This window comes from Amblyomma maculatum, chromosome 5, assembly GCF_055883805.1.
Source record: "Amblyomma maculatum isolate TAMU_Amacu chromosome 5, ASM5588380v1, whole genome shotgun sequence".
In the NCBI taxonomy this organism is placed as follows: Eukaryota; Metazoa; Arthropoda; class Arachnida; order Ixodida; family Ixodidae; genus Amblyomma; species Amblyomma maculatum.
In genome coordinates this window covers 143,600,729-143,612,676 of record NC_139348.1, presented here as the reverse complement: position 1 = coordinate 143,612,676, position 11,948 = coordinate 143,600,729, and the positions used below count along the sequence as shown (strand labels likewise).

Sequence of the window (11,948 nt, the reverse complement as noted above, 5' to 3'; positions counted from 1 at the left end):
CGCAATCAAAATGAAAAGTTTAATGCCCTTGCTATTCGGCGCTTCAACAACTGTTCTCGCATCCGACGATCCCGCCACCACGTTGCTTAGTCCAGTTGCCAGGCTGATTTTAGCCTTTCTGCTTGCTCCTGCTGGTTTATCCCAGCATAGTCCGTGTCGCGAGGATCTGAGACCTCGAAACTTTAGTCGTCTCACTAGCAATACGAAGGAGTCAGGAATGGGCAGGAACGCCACCCATGTAGATTTCGTCAATGTACGCTACGAGCATCCGTTGGCTGCCGTTGACCAAAGGTGAGCAGCAATTCCTAGACTCCGGTTGTCGACACTCGACATACTGACCGGTGTTCTCTGCAAAGGCTTCGGCAGTGTATGGGCAGGCTTTTAGGGAAAACTTATTTCGTGGTACCGCTGCCACATCCTATTAAAGCAAAGTTCTGCCATCTGTCATCAAACATTAGTAGGGCCGTTTTGTTTTTGTTTTTTAATTCGAATATCGTTATGTCGAATATCGTTATTGCCGCACAGCCTAATGGAAAAAACAACACTCGTATTTTTTACATGTCTATGTATCTTATATAATTTACAAAGAGGCGTGAATATAAAAAATGTGCACTGCAAACATTTCATGAAATCTTCATGTTTAAAACAAATCTAGTGAGCATACTAGCTTACTGCCCACCGCGGAAAGTTTTCGCCGGTACCTTGTCGAAAACCAAACCACAGATTTAATCTCGTCGTTATCGTCAGCTTATTTCCTTCAGTTGTATCGCTCAGAGTCATCACAAAATGTATGACAATATTCTCACGAAAAAAAAAAGGTATTGATAGAATTTATTTCTCAAACTTTACTAACGGTAAAATACGTGATGTCATGTGTCGCTTTTGGACATTAAGCCCTGTAAACACAAACCGATGGCCATTCAGATCACAAGTATCAAGGTAAATAAACAAAGGACGCTTTGTAAAAAAGCTGTTAGAATAATTGAATGAACAGAGATTTGACGTACGGTGAGATCTTTGAATCTGGGGCGATGAACAGATGATAAGCAAGGTTTGATAAAAATGCCGAATATTTAAATTTCTACCATATTTCAAAGCGCAGTAGTTACCAGTGTCATTTTTGTTCCCCACTCGTCACTGTGTCCGAATGATAATTTCAAGTGTTCGTCTTGACATATAGAGCAACTCCCCTTTTATTTTGCTTATCAGCATGGTACTATGTTGTCTCTCTTGTGCAGTGGCTACGCCGTTTCACTCAGGACACGGTCTCCTTCCTTCCAATGGTGGCTAAATATGGGTCGGACATGTAATGTGAGCCTCGGGTACCTCGGCACGGTGAGATTCACATTGGGAATCACACTGGGGATTGATATTGACACTTCAATAGTCAAGTGCCGATTGTTTATTGCTTTTGGCATTATGGCTGGCTTGACAGCTAGCGAAATTGGGATGCAGTATCAGGCACGTTTATTATTCCTGAGATAGAAAAAACCCTGAACACAAGAGCTTTGAGATCCAGTGTAGCCATATTATTCCGCAAGCCCCTAAGACCGATTGCATGCGAAAAGCCCGAGCCAGTACAAATAAGCTGGAATACAACTGCAGGAAGGTACTATATAAGAGGCCTAAACGAAATACTGAAAATTGTGGAAGAAAAAGGCATGTTTTATTCTTTTTCTCACAAGGTAAAACTGAAAAACTATCAAGACAAAATACAGTTCTTTTTTGTCCATTGCCACCGATCCTGACCGTAAATTCGGCGTTCGTTTTCAGATCGCGGTAATGCATCTTTAGTAGCAAGAAACGGACGAAATGGGGCCATTGTCATTTTTAAATTCCGGGCCTCATGTCTGAATGTTTGTATTTTGGTTGTTGCCCAGTAGGTCATCGCAGTGCGAGTATCATGACGTTTCTCTGTTTCGTCCATGGTCGCACGCTTGGAAGCATTTTAACGCGTGTGGCTAGGCCTTCACTCTAAACAGCCTTTGAGCCCCCTTACCTGTTGTGCACTGCAGATTTCACATCTCGTGCTGCACGTGAACAAAACTGTAAATGTGCCCACAGAACTGCGAAGCAAACTTTCGGGGGATCGCGCGCTGCGTAACTAAGCGTAGGCCAGTCTAGCAAAAATTAATCAAGCACAGATTGATGCACTGCATCGACCAGACCGCTCTAACATAAAATGTAGACATCCTCAACCCAGAAGCTCTCCTGATGCTTTTGATGGAACAATATATATACAATTTTTGTTCTTGAATAGGTTTGTGCGCAATCGTTTTATTTTTTAGTTTTCAAATTTCATAAAGATCAAGAACAAAGCCTGTTTTCTTTTATCGTTTATAACATCATATGGTATAATCCTACGCACAGGGTGAGTATAGTAAGCCAGCATGGCAGGATCAAGGTAAAGGCGTAGCACAGAAAGAGAAAGAGTAAACCCTCTAATGGCTTGCGTTTTACACATACTTGATAAATGTAGCTTCGTACGCATGAGATGGTTATTCACAAACCATTCTGAAAGTGTTCAAGCTCAGAGTAACATACGCCACTCTGTACGCCGACATCTACCTCGACCATTATGGAAAGTTTTTTTTAAAGAAACCGCACACCTAACCAGCATTCTGTGGTCATGTTCGCCATTATCCACCCCGGGCTCCAATATCCACAGCACGTAGCAGTGGGAAGCACTGATGGGGTGCTATAGCCCTGCCGTTCAAGCGGCGGTAGTGGCCTTGACAACGGAGGCTGACAGGGCTCGAAGGCCCGCAGCCGTCTGATTCAACATCCTCCCTACTTTAATTCATAAAAATTGTCTTCATTGATAAAATCGATATTTCTTCTCCGTCTTTCTCAAGCAAAAGTTTAATTGCACGTCTCGGCCACCTTCTCCAAGTCTGAGAAGCCTTTCAGTTTCTCCGACCGTTTCCTGATGATATATTGAAAGTCGCTGTCTGCATAGCATGAAGAGGTTCCACTTTTCCCGCCATGGTCTTTCACGTGCTTGCCTTGTTATGTGCCCTTTGCAAAAGTACGTTTTTAGAAATAATAAATTACAGCAACAATTACTGTGCTAAATATTGTGGTAATGTATATAAGTCTCATTGCCATTTATCATTTATTACTCCAAAAAGTATTCGCATTATGTTGCAGCTACTTACGAAAGCGAATGCACTTACGCTTAAACTACGTATTGAGTTTCATTAAAAAGAATTCAAATTAACATGTAAAAACCTTTCTATTGGCACGATGCATGCCTTATTAGTACTATAAGTGACTTGCCCTGGTTAGCATAATTCATTTTAACACCCGAAGGATTCGCCTGAAGAGATCACTAACCACGATAAGACATTGCTGTTTGTGGTTTTTTTTTTTTTTGGCCCAGGGACTCATTATGGCTATGACTGGTGTTGCATTATTGGAGCTCGGAGAGATATACAACACCAGCTTATCGGCCATCTCGCAGCTCATCACGACGCGGTGCGTCGGAGTGCTCGCTGGCTCTCTTATTGGTACGTTGATTATAGCACCGTTCATTAGACGGACGCTGAGAGGAACCCTACCCGAATCCTCTTTGTCACAAAAATGGCTTCTGTCGCTATTAATGGCTATAGTGATGCTTGCGCGGTAGAAAACTATCCACTTATAGCTAAGCAAAGTGGATTCAAGCAGAATCTCTTCTAGTATATTTAAAAATTATGCGTCCTTATTGCAAAGGGCTTCGTGATCAATATTTCAAACTGATCGGTGGTGTTTATTACCTAAGGTGACTGCGATAAAAGCTCTGCGTAGGTGTGCCATAGTTTGCGTTTACAGCCGGAGATGGCCACACTGCACCACCACGGCGAATCACTTGTTATTAATGGCAGAAATATCATGACGCTCGACTACAGTAACCAGGGACCGGGATCGAATCCCGGCTGCAGCGGCCAATTTTTTATGGATGCCAAAGCCAGGCGCCTTTGTGCTGTGCGATGCCACTGCATGTTAAAGAACCCCAGGTGGTCGAAATTTCCCCAAGCCCTCTACTACAGCGTCTCTCATAGCAGGAGTCGCTGAGATGTTAAGCCACATAAACCAAAACAAGTCATTAGTTACACAGAACGTAATAAAACAGACTAGCTTTTCAATAAATCATCTGTGGCCCTGGAACCTCGCTTTTCATACGGCCCTCAGTGGTTACATCTGAAAGTGCCCTGAATGCATTAGGTTACAAGCTAAGTTAGCTCCAAAGAACGCCTGTCTTGGTTCTTTGCAAGCGCCTTTTGTGCCTAACTCTTTTCCAGGAGGCAAGCTGTACGACACGTACAACACTCAAGTCATATCCATCTTGACCATCGGGCTGTCCAGCTTCACAGCTCTCGCGATCCCGCTTAGTGGATACTTGGCGGTGGCACACATTGCGATCTTCTTTGAAGGATTCAGCTGGGGTGCCTTCGGTACAGGTGAGAGAAACAGTGCTGTCCAGCTATGACACCTACTTCATAAATCTTTTAGAGTAAAGCTGTTTGCAGAGTGAACGTTTGCGCCTAGCAGATCACGTTAGCAGCGTTGTCGATCACATAATCCTCGGGGGATTAATGAAACAAAGTCCTCATCTGCTGAGAGCCATCCGAGCACTCCCCACAAGCGTTGGTAGAGCCTTTATTAATGCGTAAGCATTAAGTGGATATGTTTCCCAGGTCGTGTCACCAGAAGTTTGTTCGAACGTTCGAACGAAACGATTCATAAGAAAACGAATGGCTGCACTACATAGAGGATGAAAAAAAATCGTGTTGGGAAAAAATGTGCTGCGTGCAAAGTAATTAGTGAATTAATTAGGGCCAATTAGCTCATTCAGACGTCGGGTATGTCGTGTCACCAGCGGCAGGATTACGTTTGGACCAAAGGAGTGATAAGTAAAATACTTGCATTAGATAGAGGATAACAAAATCTCTCTGGCGAAAACATTGGTACATGGAGAATTAATTACAGCCAATTACATCAATCAGACGTTGGGTATGTCGTGTCACCAGAAGTTTGCCGGCGGGATTAGGTTCGAGCGAAACGGGAGATAAAGAAACGAATAGTTGCACTAGATAGAGGATGAAAACATATATCTGGGGAAACAATTTGGTGTATGCGGAAATATTAGTTAATTAATTGGAGCCAGTCCAGTCAGAGTCTAAAAAGCCAATCGGGTAATATCGACGCCCAAGGGGATTCACGTAGTACCCAACTTCCATGAGATGTTACGTCATAGTGTGACGTCACAAACCGAAAGCCTCTTCTTCCGTGTCTCTTCTTTCTTCCACAACGAATACTTACGCATTCCCGCAATGCAGTTGCCGCAGTGATCTCAAACTTTTTTTTTTTATTCGCAAATAGCAAAATATTGTGAAAACTGCACTGGACACACGACTAAATAGAAAGCGTGATCGAAAAGCCTTTTTTAGGAAACGCAGATTTCTCACTCGGTGATTACAACGTTCTCCCACTAAGCTCAAGTTCTTCGGTTTGGGCGCGTGCCAAATCAAACACTTTGAATGGAAGCGAGAAGGGTGAAACATTTGACTAATCCGACTTCGTTGCCTGTCGAGAAACAATCAAGGTTGTCAATGATTCGTTCTCGCAGCCCTCACCCGAGACCACCGGGTACGATTGGGAGAGGCTGGAGAATCCGCATAATCTTTAATACACGAACACAGTTCAGTTCAGTTCAGTCGTTCAGTCGTGTCCGACTCTTCGTGACCCTATTGACCATGTCACGCCACACTTTTCGGTCTCTCACTATCTTCTTAACATCACATAACTTCATCTGCAGTGCGTCGAGGATGCCATCTAACCATCGCGTTCGCTGCCTACCCCTTCTCCGGCGACCCTCAACCTTTCCCAACATCAAATCTTTCTCCAGCGACTCCTCTCTTCTCATCAGATGACCAAAGTAGCTGAGCTTTAACTTTAGAATTTGACCCTCCAATGAGCAGTCAGGGTTTATGGTCGACAATATTGACTGATTTGATCTTCTGGCAGTCCAAGGAACTCTCAAGAGTCTTCGCCAGCACCACAATTCAAACGCGTCAATTCTTCGGCGGTCAGCCTTTTTCACAGTCCAACTCTCGCATCCATACATCACAACTGGAATGACCATAGCACGAGTTATACGGATCTTGGTTGGCAGACTAATGTCTCTGCTCTTTACTAGGCGATCAAGGCTAACCATTGCTCTCTTTCCCAGAAGCAGGCGTCTCCTAATATCATGGCTGCAGTCTCCTTCCGAGGTAATCTTGGAGCCCAAGAAGAGAAAATCTGTCACAGCTTCCACTTCTTGTCCCTTGATGCTCCAGGGCTTGATAGGGCAAGACGCCATGGTCTTTGTTATTTTAATGTTCAGTTTAAGCCCAAACTTCTCACTCTCTTCTTGTACGCGCATCAGAAGTCTCTTGAGTTCCGCTTCACTTTGTCATTAAAGTGGTATCATCCGCATATCTAAGGTTGTTGATATGTTTTCCAGCAATCTTCACTCCAGCTGAAGACTCGTCCAGACCGGCCTTCCTCATGATGCACTCTGCATATAGGTTAAATAGGCAGGGCGACAGTATGCAGCCTTGCCTCACTCCTTTCTCAATCGGAAACCAATCAGTAAGACCATGCCCAGTTCTGACTGTGGCCTCTTGCCCTTCATACAGGTTCCTAAGGAGACAGATGAGGTGAACACACACTTGAGTAATAGATACAAGAGAAGCATACTTCTCCCTACCCACACGCACGCACGTAGATCAGCACACGCTCGCAGGCACGCAATCATTCAGCAGAGTGGGCGCCACAGCCCGGCGAAGCTTCATAGCCGCAATTTCTCAAACCTCTACCATAAAGACCTCTTCTTACCCACAAATGATGCTGAATAGCGTTAAGCATGCACCTGCCCTACAGTTGTACTCTTCCACTTCCTATGGAAATATGCTGCCCTTGCGTGGCACCAAGCTCCCAACATCCCTCATAATCCCCTCTCCTTGAGAGGCTACTCTCTCCAAAGCGTACCCACAAAGCCTGCAACTCTTGATTCAGCTGGCGCGCCGAATAGGGGCTGCCAACGAAGTCCTATACTGGGGACACCAACTGAAAAGAATGGCGGCTGATATATCTCACTTCATAAAAATTTTTCCTCCACCTCTTGCAACTACAGCTTAGTTAAGCATATTAAGTGGAGTCACGTCTTATTTCTATGCTACAGTACAGTACAAACAAACAAAGGCGGAAGAAAAAAAGAAAAGAGAAGGAACACGCAAGCGCCATCGCATTTCCTCCTTCTCTTCCGGTATGTTTGCACGGTAGTCTACAATGGACCCGCTTCAACGCAGTAATGTCGTCGTCTGAGCATTCCCATTCATTTTTTCTTTATCGCTCCCCGCTCCTTCTCAATATTGCTCTTCTCATCGTCCGCTTCTAGGCTCATAGTCTACAAAGAAGGAGATAAAGTCCTGCCTCATTGTCACTGAACGTGATCAAACATAGAACGCAATATCGTTCTGCCCACTCGAAGCAAAGTGACAAGGCCGCATGGCAGAGGTTCTTGGTCCCAACAAATAAAACTTGCAGTGGTCTGCGGCATAAACATGAAACAAAAGCGCGCCAAAGGACATTAATATAATCTAGCCATAACATTTCTAAAAAACCCATCGTTTCATAGGGATTCTGATAGACAGCAATCTGTAATGGAGCCCACATTGCACCCTATTAAAAAAAATGCTCACATCCATCACTCACTTACTGCGCTTTCTTGGCGTAAAATCATGGGACTTCTCGGTATACAGTCAATGCTGCAGTTGTAGAGAGCACTATGTCTAGTATTCCTGCGGTACAGTACACCCGTACTTTCAAACACGTGCAAGACTCATTTGCGTGCCCTCCAGGCAGTACAAGGTCAGGCTTTTCGCACATGCCTCAGCCTCCCTCAGAGCACATCAACATTGACAATTATTTCACTCGCCAAAGGCCACCATTTTCGACGTATATTGATACTCTTTGAGAATGCGCATACGACATATTTAAAGGGTTCCACACCATCACCTTGCACACATGCCTCTTCAAAGACCACATTCTGCATTTGCAAAGATCATAGCAACGCACAAGTAGTTCATCCCAAAACAGTTCACTCCTGCAGCAAGACCTCTGTCGCCACTGGGGTGTATGAAGCTCCTATGTGTGCGCCTTGCTATTCCGAGGGCATCGAAGAAATCGAATTTATCAACGCCAGCCCTTCAGCAAATGACACTGTTCATGCTACACAATGACTATGGGACCGTATTCACGTCTACACGGGTGTCTCGGTAACCCCTACTTGTTCTGCATGCGTCTTCATCGTTCCTGCGAGACAAGCAAGCACATACCATCTAATTTGACATAAGACTACCCCTACAGGAGAAGACCTGGCCGCAATTCGTGCTGCTGTAAAGTATATCTGAATAAACTCCTCAAAAATGAGCTGTGTTCTGGAATTCCAGACCTGGCATAAAATGTATTCAATCGGTCTTGAGCCATGGCGATCATGAGCAACTCTTAGCGAAGGTTAATCGACATCTGCACCACCTAGCATAACAAGAGGGTCACGAAATAATCTACCAGTGGATAACAGGCCATAGTGAAATTGTTGGCAACGGCTTAGATGACGATGCTGCTCGATCGGCTCCCGATACAACAAACACTGTCGAGATATGATTGATAAGAGCCGACACAGCAAGGCACCTTTGACTGATCGCGCGAAACGTGATTACACAATCATGGTCTACGCCTGGAGGCTGGACGTCCCACTCGCACCGCTTTGACCAGTTACTTCAACTACAGGTACCATTCGGCCTCCCCCACTGTGTTGCTGCAATGTGTCGCCTGTGGCTAGGAGCTGCGTTCAAAAACGCATATTTCCATCTCATCGGAATGGCAGACTCTCCAACGTGTGAGCAGTGCGGGTGTGTTGATACGATTGCGCACATACTTTGTGACTGCCCTCAATTTGAGCATGAGCGTGCCTTCCTCGCTGCTACATTCTGCCGCTTAGATTGTCGCCCTCTTACACAACCTAAGATTATGGGCCCTTGGACGACACCTTCATCAGGAAGGAAAGCAGTGAGGGCGCTCCTTAAGTTTTTTAAATGACTCGGGGTTGAGTTCAAGACTTCAAATGTACGCACTCCACCCCCTTTTACTATAGATCTCTGAACATGTGACAGACTCCTTTCCTTGCGCTCTTTCCTTTTTCTCCCTTTGTTCCCCTCCCCACGTGCAGGGTAGCCTACTGAGCATCGCCTTTAACCTAACTGCCTTTATATTCTACTCTATTATTTCTCTCTCTCTCTCTAGTGTGACAAAATCCACGTGCGCTTCATGTCACGAACGCAGTACATTGAGTTCCACACCCCATGACGTCGTGACATCATAATAACGCGCATAGACTAGAACCTTCTAAAGCTTGCCTCTATTATTGTGCACTTTGCTGTTTGCCCGCACAAGCCGTGTATAGTTATTTTACTAATATAAGTGGCAGCTTCCAGTATACGATGCGCACTGCTAACAGCCATGGTTATACGCACAGCTCTCTTGTCAGGGAGCAGTGAAGTGCTCTTTCATAGAGATACACAGAGTTAAGCTTACTTTAGTGCGAGTACAAAATGAAAGTCATTGTCTCGGCGTATTTGAAGAGCGTTTGAGGAAACAGCAAGGTGAGGATGGCTTTGTCTTTCTCTTCGATTGCAGGGGCAAATGTCTGGATCATGAAGATGTGGCCCGAGAACTCCAGCCCAGCGCTACAGGTCTTCCACCTCACCTGCGGCGTAGGCTATCTAATGGCTCCTTTAATTTCGCAGCCGTTCATGTCTACGCAGACAGGCGACACCGAAAATTCAACGACGACCGTCACCGGTATAAGTTTCAACAGTACAGAAGACTTAGACGTTGTGTCTCTGAACACAACGCTCGTAAAAGCCCCTTCAAGCAGGAGCACAATTTACTACGCGTACGCGATAGCCAGTGCCTACCAGCTGATTATAGTAGCTTCCATGACCATCTTGTACTTTATCGACAAAACCAACTTCAAGACGCGGAGGACCAACGTCGTGAACAACATTGGAGAGAACATGCAGCAGTCGGCGGAATACAAACGCTTCGCCCAGATCACGCTAATATTACTCTGTGCCTACATGATGGGCTACACCGCCCTTCAAACCACGACGTCTCAAATGTTAACGGCGTTCGCTGTGAAATGCGACCTGCGCTTTTCGAAACTTTCGGCCTCTCGCCTTGCGGCCGTTTACTTCCTGTGCTTCGCCGCGGGTCGCCTGGCCGCTGCTATTTTCACTGTCAAGGTCTCCGCCTTTTCTGTGTTGGTCGCATCCCATGTCGTTCTAGTTGCTACCGCCAGTCTACTATTGGCGTGGGGATCAAAAAGGGATCACGTTCTCTGGGCCGTCAGTGCTCTTATGGGTCTAGCTCAAGGTCCTCTTAACGGAGCGGTGACAGCCTGGGTAGCGAAGCGCATAAACATCATTAACAGAATGATGTCGATTGTCGTGGTTGCGGTAGCACCTGGTTTTTTATCCCCTCCGCTTCTTGTGGGTCAATTTTTGGACACCACTCCTGACGTCTTCTTGTACGTGTCCTTTGCAGCCGTCGTGGTATCGACAACGATATTTATCGGAATGTGCTTTTACCTAAGCAAGAGATGCATAATTTCTGCACATAAACAACTTAACCAGAAAAATGGCAATGTGGAACCTGACGCTATGCCTTCTAGTCAAGCAGCTAGCGACATCATAGTTCGGGATGTCTCGTGAAACCGTAAAATTGGAAGTCAAAGCTGAATGAATATTTTTTTGTTCCCTTCGTAAAGGATTTGTGAAAACAATCACAGTGTCATCGACAACATATCTTCGCAGCAACTGAATGATCAGTCTTAAAAATCTTGTTCTACCATAACGAAAATATACAAAGAATGTGCCCTGGTAGGGTTATTTCTTATTCCCTTGGTTAATCTGCTGCACGTTTTCCCGTTTCTTCTTCCTCCACCACTTCCTCTGAGGTATTGCCGCAACGGCGCGATCAGACTTTACATTAATAATGCGACCAAATTACTGGCTCCATGAAGCGAAATCTGTGTCGCCCTCGCTCTGTCGTCTGTCTGGCTGTTGGGTGAATCATGAGCGGGCCTCCAGCGGCCGGTAGTAGACAAGTAAGCACGGCTGATCAGGCTAGTTTGTAATTCTTGACATGTTACCTGTCAGGTGACAAGGTTGGGTACAGACTGGGTTGGGTGACGTGATAATAAGGCCGCATGCCGTGGCCAACTCTCATGAGCTGCATGCATGAACAGCATATTTAAGACGGAAATTGATCCCACGCTTTTGAACCAGGAGTCAGCCAAGCAACACTTAGGCGATGCAGGCACGTTCGTTTGCCTCAGTGGGAGCGGAGCTCCATGTCACTCCTGGCATCTTGGGCAGCACACCGTGCCCCTGTCACGTGTCACTGAACAGCGACATGAACGGGCACTGATCGTTTGGTACTAGCCTAAAAATCCGAACATTCGAACGTCCGCCCGTCCGTCTGCTTTTCTGTCTACCTCTTTGTGGAGACAAAAACGCGAGTTTAAGGAACTGAAGTACGAAACTTTATAAGAGTAAGAATAATAAATAAATAATAAAAAATAAATAAATAAATCAGAAAAACTATTTATTTGGCAGATTTGCGCCCGCAAAAGAATTGAATTCCTTACTCTTATAAAGTTTCGTACTTCAGTTCCTTAAACTGCGCTTGTCCTTGCCGCTTCACTTTATTAAAGACCTCAAATTTGAGCGGCTTCTTCGTCGACTTCGAATTGAGCACTGACGAGTAAGCGGAAATTGGCAGTTCAATGGCCGACAAGCAAGCTTGCTGCTATCGCTACCACTGAGCTAGCGGCGGCGGCGGCGAGTGATCATGCC

The 11,948-nt window shown here is 45.4% G+C and overlaps 1 protein-coding gene across 1 annotated transcript; it reads left to right on the top strand.

Moving 5' to 3' along the window:
- Positions 1-217: 217 nt before the first annotated feature.
- On the top strand, positions 218-10,802 carry LOC146189833 (sodium-dependent glucose transporter 1A-like). The gene is made up of 5 exons (XM_084605354.1): positions 218-291; positions 1,239-1,335; positions 3,383-3,509; positions 4,284-4,442; positions 9,727-10,802. Exons 1-5 carry the CDS (start codon positions 218-220, stop codon positions 10,800-10,802), a joined length of 1,533 nt encoding a protein of 510 aa, XP_084461480.1.
- The last annotated feature ends 1,146 nt before the right edge of the window (positions 10,803-11,948 follow it).